Below are 17598 nucleotides of genomic sequence, written 5' to 3' on the forward strand. Positions count from 1 at the left end.
AACCACTCACAAAATTGATCCACAGATAAACCAGTACGAGCTAGCCTATGAGCAACCCCGTTAGCTTGCCGGCGAGTGTGGGTAAAAGAAACTTTAGTGACTGTAGAAACAATGGCCTTGATGTCTTCTATCACTTGTCCAATGGAAGATAGATTGACAGAAGAATCATAGACAATCTCCACAAAAGCGAATCACTCTCACATAATAAGTTTGTAAATCCCCTTTCAAATGCCCAAATCAAGCCAACCCGGACCGTCACAGCCTCTGCTTGGAGGGGTGAGAAGATATCAGAAAACTTCTCACATTTAACAGCCAAAAAACCTCATGATTCATTACGAACAATCAAACATTTAGTAGGCATGAAAGGGCATGTACCAAAAATACAGGTGGTCGTAGGACCACTTGGTTCCAATGTCCATCCGCCATTATGAGCATTGTACTTCATGAGTTTATTAAGTTGAATAAAGGTATATTCCATCTTCTGTCCATAATTTAGACAAAAAAAGAAAGTTTCAGATCAAATTACTTTGCAAATGTGAACAAATGTAATCTAAAACATTAGATCTCCAATATTTACCGACGATTTATTCCATGTTTACTTTTATTTATGTGGATGTAATATGAACATAAATGGTAAACAAATGAGTACGTCTTTCTAAAAGCTGATTATTTTTCGCTATATTATCTTAACGAGTAGTGCTATTCACAGTATCACACGCTTATTTTTACCTCCCTCATACTGTTGTTAATTTTTTTCATTTATCTTGTTCAATTTATTTGATATGATAATTAAAAATTTAGAATGATACGTGAGAAATAAAAAAAGTTGTGTGGATAGTATTATTCCGTCTCAACGCGGGTCCGTGGAAGGTTTGTGGCCATTCGTACCATTGTCGTCCTTTTAATTGTGACATAAGTGGTATTTCGAATTGGACCAACATCCGGTGCCAACTTTTGTTTGTCAAATCATTTTTTAAATTAATTACTTTAAAAATTACGAAAATAACGATTGACCTCGAGTGCTTAGTTGCTAAGTATATTATTTTGGCCAACCCATCTAATCACGCTAGCGGCTTAAAGAAAGACCAAATTTATGAGCAATTAAACTAAAACCACACTCATATTGCTAACATACAATTTATGAAAGAAAATTTTCGATGTCACGGAAACACAGTCTTCAAGACACAAAATTTTATAATAAAAGTGGTTGGATACTAAAAAAAAAAAATTTAATCACTTGTATTATGACACTTTGTATACTAAACTATATTTCTGACCGTTAATAGAATTAGTTGGTGTCGGTGAGAGATAAAATTAAAATGAATATTTGGCACCCTGACGATTAATCATTCTAATCTTCCCTTTACTATGTATGATTTTATGGATTATGACATGCCCTCCACCCAACAAACACAACTTGCCATCATGTGCTATGGTCAACTCTTGCTTTTTAAAGCCCGATGGGCCCCGTGTAATAATTAAAACTAGAAGCTCGTTTGAAAATGTTTTCGGTGAAAATATTTTTAGAATAAATTATTAATAAAAATGTAAGTAAATTTTGAAAAAAATACTTAAAATGCTTCTTACAGAAAACACTTTAAGTATTTTTGGAATCCAAAAATATTTTTTCTAAACTCGGTTTTAGTTATTTCAAAAGCACTTCCAAACAAGTTTTAAAACTAAAAGAGCACAGATTATTTTAAGTTGTTCAAAGCATTTTCCTTTTCATATATTTCAAATACAAAGAGTAAATATAAAATAATTATCGCTCTAAAAATGTTAATTTTGAAATGGTTAACGGACGTTGGGCCGAAAAGACGATACGAGATTAAACTCCCGTGCAGTTTATGAATTTGATGGATTGGGCTTACGAGTTCGACTCCCCAAATGCCCAATATTATTTTCTTTTTTGTCCTCATCTTGAGCTTAAAATTTAGGAAGTTTTAACAAAAAAAACCCACGATACTGTTTACTTTAACAAAAAATCACATTTTTACACTAAAAGATCAAACCTGTTACTATTCACTTTACCCTTTATTTTGTCATTATCATTAAAATTCAAAGTTTTCAAACAATTTTTATAAATTTTCCTTAAAATTTAAAGGATTTTTAACTCAAATAGTCAGATTAATATAATTCTTCATTTTAGTCATTCAGTGTTTCTATTAAATAAAGATAAAATCTCTATTTAATAAATTGAATGCATTTTTATCATTTAGTCCTTATATGTATTTCATTGAAAGATCAAAATGATTGATAGTAGACAAACTCATACATCACTACTTCTATCGATTTTAAATCTTAAAACTCAAAGTAAAGAGTTGTACCAATTTTAAGTACCATTTTGGCTAAAAAGAAAAAAACATACCTTAATTTTAATATAGGAAAACTAATGAAAATAACTTGAAAACTTTGAGTTTTAATAATAAAGATAAAATAAAAGATAGAGTAAATAATACCAGAGTTAATTTTTTAAGATAAAATATAATTTTTCAAGATAAAGATATGATTTTTCGTTAAAGTGAAAGTTATCAGGAGTTTTTATGGTTAAAGCCTCGTAATAAATCGACCATCATCTTTCGAGTTCATCCCCCTTCTCCCCCTCCGCCTACAGTAGTCAGACCACTTGCAATGACATAACTCAAATCAAATGATTGAGCCATTTTTTTATTCATCAAAACTTGAAATGTTTACTTAAAATTCAAAACAATCAAACAAATTGAGCAACAAGAAGAAGAAGAAGGGGAATACGTGGGCTCTCTCTCTCTCTCTCTCTCTCTCTCTCTCTCTCTTGCATTGCAGAAGAAAACTCCAAATTTACCATCACTCTTCCCTTTCAGTAAGTTTCCTGTTTCCGCATCATTTATTTTTCTGATTACGTTTTCAATATCATCTGGGAAGATTAGATCTCTCGTTTTTAACGTAATCTGATTATTTATAGTTTGATTAAGATTGTTAATTTATTACGAATTTCGTCATCTTCTTGTTGGATCATCCGAGGACCCATTTACCCGATATGCTTGATCCGTTACTTTCAGATGCTTAATGGGTCATTGAATGCTTTGCATGTTGAATTTTGGATTTGGGTTTTATTTGGATCATCTGATTTTGCTCCATTTTTGTTTCTTGCATTATCATCTTGGTCAGTTGTTGATTTAATTTTGTTCTGGCACTTCTGAAGTACTAACCTTTGGTTGAAAAAGGTTTCTTGAAGTGGGGGTTTAATTTTCACTGCTTTCGTCTGTTCGTTTAATCCGATAATTGCATTGGTGCACATCAAATAATTCTATAGTTTAATGCAGGATCGAGACTTTATCCGAATTCATGTTGTTGTTTTTGAGTGATTTGGGCAAGGAGTGGTTTTTGTGGGTACCGGTTGCTTCTGAGTGAAATGCTGTAAAGAGGGAGTGGGACTCTAGTTAAAGATTTAATTTTGAGGAATTATGGACTTTCAGAATAATTCTCAGCTAGAATCGGGGAAAATGGAACAGATAGTTTCCCAATTTCTGTTGAAGAGCTTGCATATTGTTTTGGACTCTAGGATTCCTTCTCTTCACCCGCATGATCGCAGCGGTGACCTGTCATCTGCTACTCGAGTGAGAAGGAGTGACAAGTGGTTTAACTTAATACTAGGGGACCGCCCTGCAGCTCTTGAGAATTTGAATTTTTGGCACAGAAGTGTAATGGATCCGATGATAATTGACATAATACTTGTTCATGGAGGACCTAGTTCTTCTTCTGTTGACAATCTGTATGTGAATTCTGTGGAGGGGACATCTGTTGAGACAATCATAGAGAGGTGGGTTGTCCAGTATGAAACTCCACGGGTTGTCGCTCCTCAAACTGGTGACACTTCGGCCTCTTACAAGAAGACATACAAGAAGTCCATCATACTTTTACGTACCCTTTATTCGTATATGAGGCTTCTTCCAGCTTATAGGATCTTTAAACAGTTAAGTACATCTAGTCAGACTTACAATTTTGATATCATCTACAAGGTGTCTTCACTTAGAGATCCATTCTCAAGGGCGGAGGAGGAACTAATGGAGGAGCACAGTTTTGCTCCCGTAGAGGCTCATCCTGGCTGCCTTTCTTTATCTGTGACTTACCGTTCAACACTAGCTGATTTCAATCTCGAGCCTTCATTACCAATGCCACCGAGGATAATTACTGATTATGTTGGTAGTCCTGCCACGGACCCCCTGAGGTTTTTCCCCTCATCAGAGAAGGGTTTTAGTGCAACTTCCTTTCCGGTGGGAGGAGCACGACCGCCATCTGGTGCGCCACACCAACGCCCACACAGCTGGACAAGTGGCTTCCACAGGTCACCCTCCTTTGTGCACAATAAACCCTTAGTTGGATCTCCACCAGCATATCGTGCATCTCCTATGTCATATGATGTTGGATCTCCTCCTATTGATACATTTGCTAACAGAGGTCAAAACTTTAGACCTCTAAGTCATCAAAGAAATATGAATTCTGATGAGTATCAGCTTTCACCTCCATTTTCGGCATCCCCATCGCCATCTCCCCCAACATACTTATCCAGTGGTAATTTCAGTCCTATGCAAACTCGAATTCGTTCAGGAACTGCTCCTGTAAGCATCCCCCTTCCAAGGGGGGGCAGAAGCCCTAGATACTTATCCCCCAATTTGTCTGATCCAAGTAGAAATTCTCTTCCTCCTTTATCATCCAGAAGCACAAGAAATGATCATTCCTCTCAAGAGTCTCCATCAGGAATCAGGGCAATCAGAAAATTGGAGGTTTCAAGGGCTGGAGAGACTCACCCTGGAAATTCTAATCATTACATTGGTCAGAAGGTAGTCCTTGTTTCCCGATTAAGCAACCTCTGGTCTTGAAGTTAATTGTTTCTCATGGTTTCTAGTAACACCAGTTTTTGTTTGTTTCATAGATGACGAAAGACAGCAAAGATGATTCAGGGCGTTTCTCAGGATTGTTGTCGTCTAGTGGCTCACCACGTGTTGGATTTTCTAGAAGCTCGAGTAGACTGTCTTTCCAGGACGATTTGGATGATGTTGAGTTCTCATGTCCTTTCGACGTGGATGATGTTGATACATCAGATTCTCAAACCAGGTACTTAATAATTTTTATGGTGTATACTTTTTATTCTGGTCGAATCTTTATGCTATATCTATATATGTAGTCATGGCCCTTTTTTGATCGAATCTTCCAGCAATTGTATTATATTAATTCCACCACCATTGTTGTGACTACTTTACTACATGCATTTTTTATGCTTCTCACCTTAATGTTTATTTGCTTTCGGCTTCTTAAATTGCTGGGCTTTATGATGGATAAAAGAAGCATAAAAGAGAACATAGTTTGGTCTATTTCTACCCGGATCCCTGTGATTAAGTTAAAACCAGTGTGTTTGTGTACATGATCTATCATTTGCCTGGTTCATCTCTTGTAACGGAATTCACTTTGTCTGCAAGCACTGCACCCAAAATCTGATATACTCGGTTCTATTACTTTCAGCTCCATTAGAGATTGTTACTGTAGTTTCCTTAACTAGAATTTTTTATGGTAATGTGCTATGGTATGTTGAAAAACGTAAGAAATGGAAACATATGATTACTATAATTGACGGGTTAATTACTTTTAATGACTTGAATTGACGTTTCTTTTTTCTAACCTTATCGTATACACTTGATCTGAATGTACATTTGGGATATTGCTTGCTGCAAAGATGCATAGCTTGCTCCGTATCATCTTATATTTCTCTTTTCACATTTTGGGTGAACAGTGACTGCAAAAGGCCTTCAGAGTTCACATCTCAGTCACTGCCAATGGGTAGAAAATCACAAGATGCTGCTGTCGGCGTTCTGGTTCAGATGCTGAGGACAGCTCCGCCTCTGCGCCAAGATTCAAGTTGTTACTCATCCCAGTCCGGGAAGAATGAGCATGAGGGAGGAGTTGCTACGGCTTCTGGTTTCTTTATGCCTCGGAAGACATCTGATGCACTGGAGGAGCTCAGAAGTTACCGAGAAATGAAAGACCTTCTTCTCTCTAAAAGCGGAATGAGGGTGCTTGCCAAAGAGGAATCATAAAGAGTCAGAGTTGCTGCAAGTATTGCCTGAGTTGTGCGCCATTGCCGCGCTATAGTTTCAACGTCTTAGAAGAAAAAACATACATTTTCATGTGAATAGAATGAATGGAGGACTAACAGCCTGTATATATCATGACCTAAAACTTAGTTATTGTCGTTAAATCTGTTTACTGCGATTTTAATGGCCGTTAATGTTTAGAAAGTGTTTATACCTTATGTTGATCTCTCTCTCTCTCTCTCTCTCTCTCTCACACACACACACACACACACGCACACACAGCATCCGAGCAAAAACTTAGAATTTGACACATTTGGATAATCTTTTTGACGATGGAAAAAAAATAACGGAATCATGCAGCTGCAGGCTTTTGCTTAAACAATGATTTTGAAAGCAACAAAATTAGAATCAATAACAAATTAGATATTGAAAAAGAAAATGGAACTCGAAGGAACCGAATTAGGCCTGACAATTTCTTGTACGATCTGTTAACCCGACACGAAAATAAGAGGTTTTGGATCAACCCGTTAACGAGTCGGGTCGTTATCGGATCATCTGTTAAGAAACAAATAAGATATCATTTGTAAGATTTAGACATTAAGATGACAATTTCTTGCATTACCTGGTAACTCGACACAAAACGACATGACCAGTTAACGAATCGGGTCGTTATCAGGCTACATGTTAAGATAAAGAGTTAAAGGGTATAACACGAAAACAACACAAACACGATAAGCACAACCGTTTGCTAGGTCTAAATTGAACTCTTAATTTGCTGAGCTATTTAAATTGACAAATTGACAAAGAAGATGGGCCAAAGAAATAATTTTGGACCCCAATTGGCAAATACATCAGAATTCAAATACGACAAATGACCCTGAGGTCCGTACGAGAATAAGGTAAAATAAGTACAAAATAGTAAGGGTATAATTGACTCTTTCGGCTGCGGTATCTTTGCGCCGCCGAATATTCACTCTCACGTGAGGTGTACAAACACACGTGCGTGGTTGAGAAAGAAAGAGTAACCGCGCTGTTCGAGCAAGAGCAAAGCAAAGCGTGCGCACCGGCGGAGGCCCTCGGAGTTCTTCAGCAGCTCCGCCGCCGTGAAAGTAGTGTATCGGGTTGATAATCCCATTTTTTTGGTGGATTTTTGATGTGTTTAAAATTGTGATTGTTGAATTCGAATTGCAGGCGTGCCAACGGTCACTTCGAGGAGGTTGAGGATGATGAGGTCGATAAGCAACTGGCGAGGGATTTGGAGTTTGCCCAACAGCTTGCTCTCGCTCCTTCTTCACCTCCACCAGCCATGGTAGTTACTCTTTTACTTTCTCCCCTTACTCTTTTCGGAATTGCTTTCGAAGCGCTGAAAGTGTTTTTTGACAATCAAAAGCGCTTATGATGGAAAAGAAAAACCATAGATTCATAGAAGCACTTATAGCAGAAACACTTTTGAGCAGAAGTGATTCCTACAGAAGCAGTCCCAAACAAGCCCTTATTCCTTGCTCATTGAAAGCATATAGGATAAAAGAACAGATTTTTATTCGTTTTTCTCAGAAAATATATTATTATTTTTTGTTTGTTATGTTCTTGTTCTTCTTCGTTCAAGCTGTAATCCGAAGTCAGTCTACTAACTTGTTAGTTTCGTATTGATATGCTTTGCAGAAAGATCAAGCAATCGGTGAATTGCCATTTTGGAGATGTGATGCAGAAATTAGTATGGGGGAAAAAGTTTCTTGCTTGATTGCTTTACAGACTAGGACTACTTTCCACAAGATTGAAGGTGGCTTAATGGCATTTCTTAGAGGCTGTTTGGAGTTAGAACATGGAAATGCAACCACCATTTTGTCTGGTTATATTGATCAATTTCAGAGCATTCAATCCGAGGACAAGGGGTGGTGTTGCGGGTGGCATAACATCCAAATGCTTAGCTCCCACTTGCTTGTGCAAAGGCAAGAAGCTTGGGAGGTTTTGTTTCGTGGTTCAGGTTTTGTTCCTGATATCCCATCACTTCAAAGGTGGCTTGAGATTGCTTGGGGAAAGGGTTTTGATACACTTGGTTCGGATCATTTTGCTGAGAACGTTTATGGCTCGAGAAAATGGATTGGAGCTACTGAATGTGCTGCCCTTTTCCGTTCTTTTGGACTTTGAGGAAGGGTAGTGGATTTTGATCCCAAGGAACTTGAATCATTTTATCCTTCTCTTCCTCGTTCAAGTCTTGGGAAAGAGATGAAGACTCAAGAGAATACATAATGGCGGAAAGAGGAAAGCAATCCAGGTTCGTGGCCCGTTGGATAGGTATTTGTTGGTAAGGAATCATGATACTACTCAAGCAAGTTCCAGTGGACTTGAAAAGTCGGGATGTTCTAGTATCCAGCTTGGTGACTCTATGGGTAGCCCTAGTGATGAGAATTCAGGAAATAAGTTTACAAGGAAAAGCAAGGGTCATCAGGTTCTCATTGATTGGATCTGGAACTACTTTTCTGATAATAATTCCACCAAATCTGGCAATCATCAGGTCATTGTCAGTGACAAAACGTAAGTTTCTGTTTTGATGAGTAGCTATAGTACCAAAAGTGCAATATGCATAAAACCACTACGTTTTATAATTTGGTCTAATTTGTAGAGAGGTTTTTTGAGCAGACCCTTGTACTTCCAACACGATGGACATTCGAGAATGATTGTTGGGATTCAAGTCAAGGGTCAACGTAATGGCGTGCAGCAACACAATCTCTTAATATTAGACCCTGGCCATGTAAGTTGCCGCCTGTTTTTATGATTCCGTGGTGCATCTTAGGCTTATCATCCTTTATTTTACAATTCACTATCGAATACAATTGGATTTTCACTCTTGTGAGTTGTGACACATAATTGCAGAGAACGGCAGATCTGGAAAGATCACTAAGAGAAAAAGGTAGGATGGCAGAAGTTTGTAAAACGAGGGGTTCAGACACTGAAAAAGGCAAAATACCAGGTAATGACTATTTCAATCTTAAATTTGCCTTTGGTTTTGATTACTCTCTAGGACTGGATCTGGTGTAACGGGTTTGTTTCAGTTGTGCTATATCGATCCTGGAGTTGCAAGCGGGGAGGAAAAGGGGTTGCTTAAGGCAATGGAAAGTGTCTTTCTTGAATTCTAGAGGAACCTGTTGTACATTTGACACCCGGGCAGAAGCTTTTCCAGTCGTTTTTGGCTAAAGGAACAAATAGTTCGCGTGTATACAATGAGACAGGAAAGAGACAGATGAGATACGTTTGGGATCAATGCACCCTGAAAGAGAAAATTGAAGGTTTACCCCCACCATTCAAAAGAAAATTTTGATTTCTGAAGATATTGCGGTTGCAGTTTGTGTTGTGCCTTGGCCCGTTCGTTAGTGCGGAAACGAGATTCAGATTACAACATCACCAAATCACACTCAGTTGAACAGAATAAAATACAAGAAATAAAGACACCGAGAAATTTACGAGGTTCGGCAAAAATCATGCCTACGTCCCCGGAGAAATATTGCTCTTCACTATGAGAATAACAGTACAAGATACACATGAGTTAAATCGACATAACCCAATCCCAAACCCCTTGCACACCCATTCATAGAATTTTCCAAGAGCCTCACTCTACCCCAAAAGTTCTTTCACTAGAATACTTTTCACTCTAGCTCTCTTAATTTTCTCTCAATCCATGTTCAACCTTTCCCATGGCAGAGCCAAAAGCTCTCACCATCTCCTTGGATGCTTCCCTTATGCAGCCTTCTCCCTCGGCAAGCACACATAATGCAAGCATTTCCTTGCATTAAATAAAGGCCAAGCCATCATCACATTTCTTGCATAATGTTCCCAAAGTCAAAAGGCAAACCCACTTTTGCTTTTACTTTGCAGCACTTGTCTGCAACTTTCATGCAACCCACACCATGTGATATTTCCACCGAAAGCAAACACAGGTCACTTCATTATTGCCAGCTCAAAATATGAGCCAATCACAACAGTTTTTTTGTTGACCTCTGATGTACAAGTGATCTAGAATGATTGGTTGGTTTTGAGGAAATGCGTTGCTGTTAATGGATTTTGTATGTGCAAGAGTGCTAAAGAATCATGGATCCAGATTTTTCTACTATTCAGTGGCCAGGGAGCTGTGCTGTTTGGCCAGCTCTTAATCTGGGACATATTGGTTATTTGGTGGCTGACACAATCAGGCAGCATGGAAAGAGTGCTAGAGAGGTCGGGGATGCCTGGAAGATTTGGCGGCCGACAAAATCATGCAGCATGGAAAGCACCTTATGCTTGCTTTCCGGTGTAAAACATACCTTTGAGGGTGAGGAATAAAGCTTGCTGGAGCTCAAGAGCACAGACTTATACTCTTTTGTTAATGTTTTTGGATGGAAGGACTGCTTGTACCCTCCACTTGGTTTGCGAGTGTATTCTCTTGTATACATACATTGTACCCCTTGAGAACAAATTTACTCATTTATCAATATATATGATGTACTGCTACATTTGTGCTTCTCTATTCAACATTTATTGTCATGAAAAAAGGCTTAAACTTGAAGCTCCTTTAGATATATATTAGCCCTAAATATTTCCTAAGAACCCTCGATGCATGTATGTGTTACTCTTCTCCCAAGTTCTGCAGCTGATATAATCTCGAGTAAACTCCTTCTGATGCTGTTATCAGGGCTGAGTGTGAACCTGTCTCCACAATCTTGCCTTTATCCATGACGACAATGGTATCGGAGTGTATTATTGTGGAAAGCCTATGTGCAATTGTAATTTGTGTGGTTTTTGACAGACTTCTCAAGTTTATTGCTTCCAATGCGCTCACCACGGACTGCTCAGATTCAGCATCAAGGGCACTGGTTGCTTCATCGAGGAGCAGAATTGCAGGCCTCTTTAGCAGTGTCCTAGCTATGGCTATTCTTTGCTTTTGTCCTCCTGAAAGTTGGCAGCCCTTCTCCCCAACAACAGTTTCATATCCGTCAGGCAAGTTACATATAAATTCATATATGTTTGCTTCCCTAGATACCTCCACAATTTCAGCTTCAGAAGCCTCCTCGGTCCCATAGCAGATATTGGCTTTGATTGAGGAGCTAAAAAGAAGAGGCTCTTGTTGCACTAGTCCTATTTGTCTCCTCAGCCACCTCAAATTGTATTCCCTTATCTCCTTTCCGTCGATGAGTATTCTTCCTTCCATTGGATCATAAAATCGGAGCAGAAGGGCCAGTACGGAAGATTTTCCAGCTCCACTTGGGCCAACAAAAGCAACCTTTCTTCCAGCTTCAATTTGTAAACTGAAATCGTTCAGGACAGTTACTTCCGGTCTTAAAGGGTAATTGAACTTGACATTCTGAAATTCAATATCCCCTTTAATTCTGTCAGGATTTGAACTTTCTGGTGTATCTGGTTCGATTTCAGTTTTGCGGTCAAGGGTTTGGAATGCAGGAGTTAGCACACCGATGGCAGAGATGACAGTGGGAATCAATGTCCATAGCTCTGTAATTGAAGGTACTGTGAGAGAAAAAATCTGGTAGGCTCTTATGCCATTTTCAAAGCTTGCTTGGTTTTTATCAACCAAAACTGTCGTATACCACAACGCAACAGCATGCGCAATGTTCCATAAGCAAAGGGAAATACCCTGAATTATGCCGTACTTGATACTTTCTCTCCTGCACCTCTTCTTGGGGTTTTCTAGAGATATTCTGGCTTTTCTGAGTATATGATCTTCGTGACAGAAGGATGCCACAGTTCTTATGTTGGTTGCAGACTCAGAAGCAAGAGTAACAAGTTCAGCATGTGCAGCAGCTGCATCACCCGAAAACCCTTTGGCAGACTTGGCTTGAACCAAACCACCAATGAAGTGGCAAGGCATCACAGCCCAAGCTACCAATCCCATTCTCCAGTTAACATACATGCTGACACCTGTTGCAATCAGTATGGAGGAGATGCACTGAACGATGACAGACATACGATCAGCAATTATGGTCTTCACCATCGAGGTGTCATTGATGATCCGTGAAGTAAGCGAACCAATGCCGTTCTCAGGTTTCTCATACCATCCGATTTCATTGCGTAGTACACCTGCATGATTTCAAAGGAACGGGTTAAAATTTTTAGCTTTCTGATACATAATTAAAGCAGAAAGATTCCACCTACTGATATGGAAAACATGAGATGATTGTGTTGGTAGTGTATTACCTGAATAGAGAGCGAGTCTTAGGTTTGTCATGGCCTTCTCTCCAATTATTCCAAACAAGTAATGTTGCACGGTGTGAGAGAACAACGAAAGAAATCCTAGTAGAGAGAAGATGATTGAATATATTTCAACGTGCCTCTTAGCGTCTGGCTTAACGTATTTTACTCCAATAGTTATAATGAAATACCCAAAGACAGGCTTTGATATGCCTGAGAAAGCTGCTGCGAAGGAACTGAGAGCAATCCTTCCGAGGTCTTCCTTTTGCAAGCCATACCAGATCCTGAAGAATATAGCTCTTTTGCTTTTTTCCAGTTCTTCATGCTTGGGAGACTCCTTAAGATTGCTGTCAGGCTCCCAAGGTTCCTTGTCTTGTTCCATCTCTTCAAGCGAAATCTGTTGTTGCGTGTTTGTAGGTTCTTCAGAGGTACTAGTTTCTCTGTTATTCAGTTAACGTTGTAGTATGGTTAGATATGTTATTTTTGTCTTATGCAGATTACATGAGTAACAATTAATCAAGGGGGATTTTAAGGTGTGAATTAATAACCTCGAGTCGCGAATTGGGTTGATGTTCTGCATAGAAAACAAGTTATTGTAGAATTTGCTGCTGTCAAGCAAGCTGTGGTGCGTCCCTGTTTCTGAAACTCGTCCATTTTCTACCACAGCAATCATATCTGCATTGATAATCGTTGAGAGCCTGTGTGCGATCAGGATGACTGTCCTTCCCTGCATAGCCTTGTCAAGGGCATCTTGAACCACCTTTTCTGACTCCGAATCAAGAGCACTCGTGGCCTCGTCAAGCAGAAGAATTGGAGGATTTTTTAGAATTGCTCTTGCTATGGCGATTCTCTGTTTTTGCCCTCCTGATAACTGGACTCCCCTTTGTCCCACCTGTACCCCATTTCAGTCAAAATGTATGAGTTACCGTAATATCGTCCATAATCCAAATTTTCAGTTAATTCGGATATATGGTTAGAGTAGCTAACCTCTGTTGAGTACTGGTCTGGAAGTTGGGATATGAAAGTATGTGCATTAGCCATGACTGCTGCTTTCTGGATCTCTTCATCTTCTGCATCCATCTTACCTACTTTCATGTTGTCGCTGATGGATCCTGCAAACAGTGCCGGTTCTTGCGAAACTGCTCCTACGTTTTTCCTCAGGAACTTCAAGTCAAGATCCTTGATGTTATGGTTGTCGATCAGAATCTCTCCTGAGGGTTGCACTCGATGATCAGTGATTCAGTGTTAGTAAATCAAGCAACCATTTTCAAACATTTAATTTGAGGAGAGGTAACAGACCTTTTAAGGGATCATAGAATCTTGCAACTAGGGAGATGATTGTACTCTTTCCACACCCACTGCTCCCAACAAAGGCTACTGTCTTTCCTGCTGGAATCGACAATGAAAACCCTTGAAGGATGGCTCTGTCCGGCCTGGACGGGTAGGAAAAGTGCACTTCATGGATGTCAATGTTGCCATGAATCTCCTCAAGTATCTTCCCTTCTGAATTGTAGCTTATGACCGGCTTTCTATTGATCACTTGGAAAACTGCAGTTCCTGCAGCTGTTGCCTGATTGAAGATTTGCATGTCCGGTGCAGCATAAGTCAGTGATCTGAAATTCAAACCAAGTTGGGTTAGTTCTTTCAAAGAACTTTCCGCCAGTCATGGATTTTGTCACATCCTGACCCGGGGTGGATCACTTCCCGGGCCCGTTCCACCACTGTAGCACAATATTGTCCGCTTTGGGCTTACCATTCCCTCACGGTTTTGTTTTTGGGAAGTCACAAGCAACTTCCCAGTGGATCACCCATCCTGGGAGTGGTCTGGCCTCATTCTCGCTTAACTTCGGAGTTTCTACAGAACCCGAAGCCAGTGAGCTCCCAAAAAGCCTCGTGCTAGGTAGGGATGAGAATATGTACTTAAGATCATTCCCCTGGGAGATGTGGGATGTTACAGATTATTTTTACTCTGCTTACTTACATAGCTCCAAATAGAATGCACATCACTGCTGCTAGAACGTCTCCCCCGCTTGCTCTCTTGGCTGTGACTACAACAGCACCAACCCAAATGATGAAAGCCCAAGAACCGAAAGACACAGATTGAAGCATTCCTGTGCCAACTCCCTTTATCAGAGCCTCTCCTTTGCTTAGCAAATACTGTTTTGCCATGCAATCCGAAAAGGACTTGATCGCAGAACTTTCTCCAACAAATGCATATACGGTTTTGATTTGAGATATTGTCTGTGATGCAGGAATATGATCAGTAACTTAGTTCATTTGGATCGTTTTTTTTCCTTGAATTAGATTTGTTCTTTGGCTCAAGTTACCTGTTCTACCATAGCCGTAGCGTCTGACTGGTAAAGCACTCTAGTGGCGGAGATGGAGTTCATTTTCTTTGTGTAAGTGCCTCCGATTACAAGAATCAAAGGAACAACCACCAAGGTCAGCAGTGCCACTTCCCAACAGCATATGGCAGCAATCAAAATTCCAGAAAAGAAAGTTGCCAAGCATGACAGAAAATGCCCCATCTGTGAGTGACCCGAAATTCATAGTTAACTAATTAGCATATATTTTGTCATGAATTTAATTTGTCAAACACGCGCTCACGTACACACACACACATTTATGAGCAAGGGCAGTGGCATTTTTGTATACCTTCTCTCCAATTGCATCTTGTATGATACTCATGTGGTAACTGATTCCGCTGATGATTTTTCCACTGGTTAAATCTGTATCAAAAGCTCCAATCTCCTGGCTAAGGACAGCTCGAAGATACGCCAATCTTAACCGTGCCACTTGCCTTTCACTCGAGTACATCCAGCACCCGATTTCTGCAAACTCCAAGCAGCAGGTAAAGTAACTAATTAAACAGATTATCGGCTTTTATTATGTTTCCGCTACGTAGATCATCATGGTAAACTCTAGGAAAGTGATCCCGATCAAACCATTTTGGTAAATATGGTTTCATCGCCCCGATCCCCCTTAGAGTAGTCACCCATAAATGCATGGAATATAAATTGCAGATAAAGAATACGAAGTTTACCAACTATTCCAGCTGGAAATGTGGCGAAGGCCATGTACCACACGTACGGAATAACCTGAAGAACAAACAACGTGAACAAACTCATGAGAAGCATGGTTTTTCTACTTTTCTGCGTTTGAAAATTTGCTGTTTTAGCATGGAAGCTGCTTCAAGCACATGATTAATGAATTGATTAGTTTTTAATTACATATTTATACCTTCTTCAGGGCTTTAACCATGCCTTCAGTGTCGTTGATATTGCTTCCAAACGCATTGAGAGCTTTTCCGAGCAAAAGATATCCAACTGGAAAAGCCATACCATGGACAACAGAACCCAACGTCCCCAATAGCATCATAGTCCAATCCAGCGCGTCTGCATAGCTCAGCAGCTTGCTGAATCCCACAGTCTCGGCTATGACAAGCTCCGCCTTCTCGTTCTCCACGGTTGCTCCTTTCTTTTTCCCCATCTGCATCAGCTTTTCACGTTTTCGGGCACTTGAGTTAGTTAAAGTTTCACCATTTGCATGCCTGCGTGTTTCGTTATATATGTTTACAATCGTTGCAATAAAATTGAAAGAGGTCTGCTTCAGCTTGGCTGCATGCCGATCACTAGACTGCTTAAATTATACAAAATTTATGAAAACAATACGTGTATACAGATGCTCAGAAGGTATATCTCGGAATATTCCACGTCGAAAACCAAGTAAAAAAACGTCCTGGTTTCTCTTCTTCTTGGCTGCATCTTAGTCTTCGATTCCTACGACGTGCATAGAAAATGCAGAGGGAAACAAAGATACTGCATGGCAAAAAGTTAATGATTTGTATATAAGTTAAACCCTGCTAACTCCTGAATCATTATTTAACGATTTTCGAACGTTCATCTGAAAACGAAATTGTTATCAATGAATTAACAGTTACCAATATTCTTAATCTGATGCATCGAAAACAACCGGAACCGGAGGCTGACGATCGAACGGATCAAAGTCGGATTTGTTTAATTTGTTTGCCTTGTATCAGCTAGAATCTGGATAAGTAGGTTAAGTTAAGATGGTGACATTGTTTAATATTCATATGTATTTGATTGAGAATTAACTAGTAATTAAGTTAATCCGAAAGCATATCCAACGGATATTTGTATTTGGCTGGCAAAGTCTGTTTTTGGAGGATTTCACTGTACTAGGTTTGGTCTTATAGACGTTTCCGAATTATATAGCGGACGAGAGTAACCAGTTCCTGGTTTTCAACGTCGATTTTTTAAAACATGTAGGTTGTAGCATGATATTTATGTCTGATGCAGTTAGGTTAAATGCTATTTTTTTTTTGTCCGGAAAGTGATTTTCGCACTTCATTTTTCTCTTACAATTCATCCTCTCGTCCTAATACCAATATTCTATGACTGAAACTTTGTTGATTTTCAATTTTTTATAGAAGTTCCTAAACTTTGTACACGTCACTATTTCACTATTAATGTATTTCCACGTCAGCTGTTTTATTTTTTTCAAATTCAAATAAATAATTTGTATCTTGCGCTCCCCCCTCTCCCTCAATGTTCTTCATGTACTATGTAATGAATACAATATTTATTTTTTTACTTGTAGCTTATGTACCCGTAAGTCGTCAATCATTCAAAATATACCCGTATTATTATACACATACTAATATGGGTACATTAATTGATTATATGTATCCATATTATGTATGTAGGAATCTATAGATATACATTCTTTTGAAATGCAACTATACATTGTTTCTAACGTTTTTGTCTCTTGGGAGGCTTTTACATGCCACAAAATGTGGGACTTCAAATCCCCTTAAATTGTGGAATTAATTTTAAGTTTCATATTATGTTAGATTTTTCATAACAATTTTTGCAAGATTTAATTGCTTAAATGATATAAAAAAACAATTCTAAAATAAAAAATACACGTGGCATGGTGTATTAAGAGTTTAGGACGAGAATAAAAAGTGTATTAAGAGTTTAGGACGAGAATAAAAAAACATAAAATACAAAGTTTGAGTTGACTAGAGATCACTTCCAAAGTGTCCCATAAATTACAGAGAATCAAGACCCGTTTACTTACATTTTGAGAACGAGTGATATGAAATAACAGAAAAATGATAATTAAATTGATAAATATTCATTCCTCTGCGAGTAAACAAAGACATTCTCAGAAATTAGAATTTTCATAAGGATTCATTTTCATAAGGATTCGACGTGATCATGGAGTGCCGGCTGTCGACTACCTGACGCCCTCCCCCTCCTCCTTTATCCGGGCTTGGGACCGGCAATGTAAAATTACATTCTCAGAAATTAGAATGATTGACGATATT

The 17598-nt window shown here is 39.0% G+C and overlaps 2 protein-coding genes, 1 long non-coding RNA gene and 1 pseudogene across 4 annotated transcripts; 3 read left to right on the top strand and 1 right to left on the bottom strand.

Moving 5' to 3' along the window:
* The first annotated feature begins 2550 nt into the window (after nt 1–2550).
* Nucleotides 2551–6286, top strand: LOC103444528 (autophagy-related protein 13a-like). Of its 2 annotated transcripts, none has more exons than XM_029104938.2 (4): nt 2551–2839; nt 3303–4820; nt 4913–5094; nt 5768–6286. In XM_029104938.2, the coding sequence occupies exons 2-4, from the start codon at nt 3444–3446 to the stop codon at nt 6069–6071; spliced, it is 1863 nt and encodes a 620-aa protein (XP_028960771.1). In that variant the 5' UTR covers nt 2551–2839; nt 3303–3443; the 3' UTR covers nt 6072–6286. The 2 variants fall into 2 exon arrangements, with proteins under 2 accessions (XP_028960771.1, XP_028960773.1); XM_029104940.2 differs by having other exon boundaries at nt 2625–2839; nt 3293–4820.
* Nucleotides 6287–7023: 737 nt separating this feature from the next.
* On the top strand, nt 7024–10621 carry LOC103444538 (uncharacterized; annotated as a pseudogene).
* LOC103445738 (ABC transporter B family member 19-like) lies at nt 10508–15740 on the bottom strand. Its single transcript, XM_070827081.1, has 10 exons — nt 15486–15740; nt 15289–15343; nt 14901–15076; nt 14573–14773; nt 14227–14486; nt 13545–13858; nt 13233–13456; nt 12794–13137; nt 12252–12685; nt 10508–12134 (listed from the first exon to the last, which is right to left on the bottom strand). The coding sequence occupies exons 1-10, from the start codon at nt 15738–15740 to the stop codon at nt 10669–10671; spliced, it is 3729 nt and encodes a 1242-aa protein (XP_070683182.1). The 3' UTR covers nt 10508–10668.
* On the top strand, nt 14792–15876 carry LOC139198405 (uncharacterized). Its single transcript, XR_011583866.1, has 2 exons — nt 14792–15096; nt 15495–15876. It is a non-coding gene; the product is annotated as an uncharacterized lncRNA (long non-coding RNA).
* Nucleotides 15877–17598: the final 1722 nt, after the last annotated feature.

Source organism: Malus domestica, chromosome 01 (genome assembly GCF_042453785.1).
Source record: "Malus domestica chromosome 01, GDT2T_hap1".
Lineage (NCBI taxonomy): Eukaryota > Viridiplantae > Streptophyta > Magnoliopsida > Rosales > Rosaceae > Malus > Malus domestica.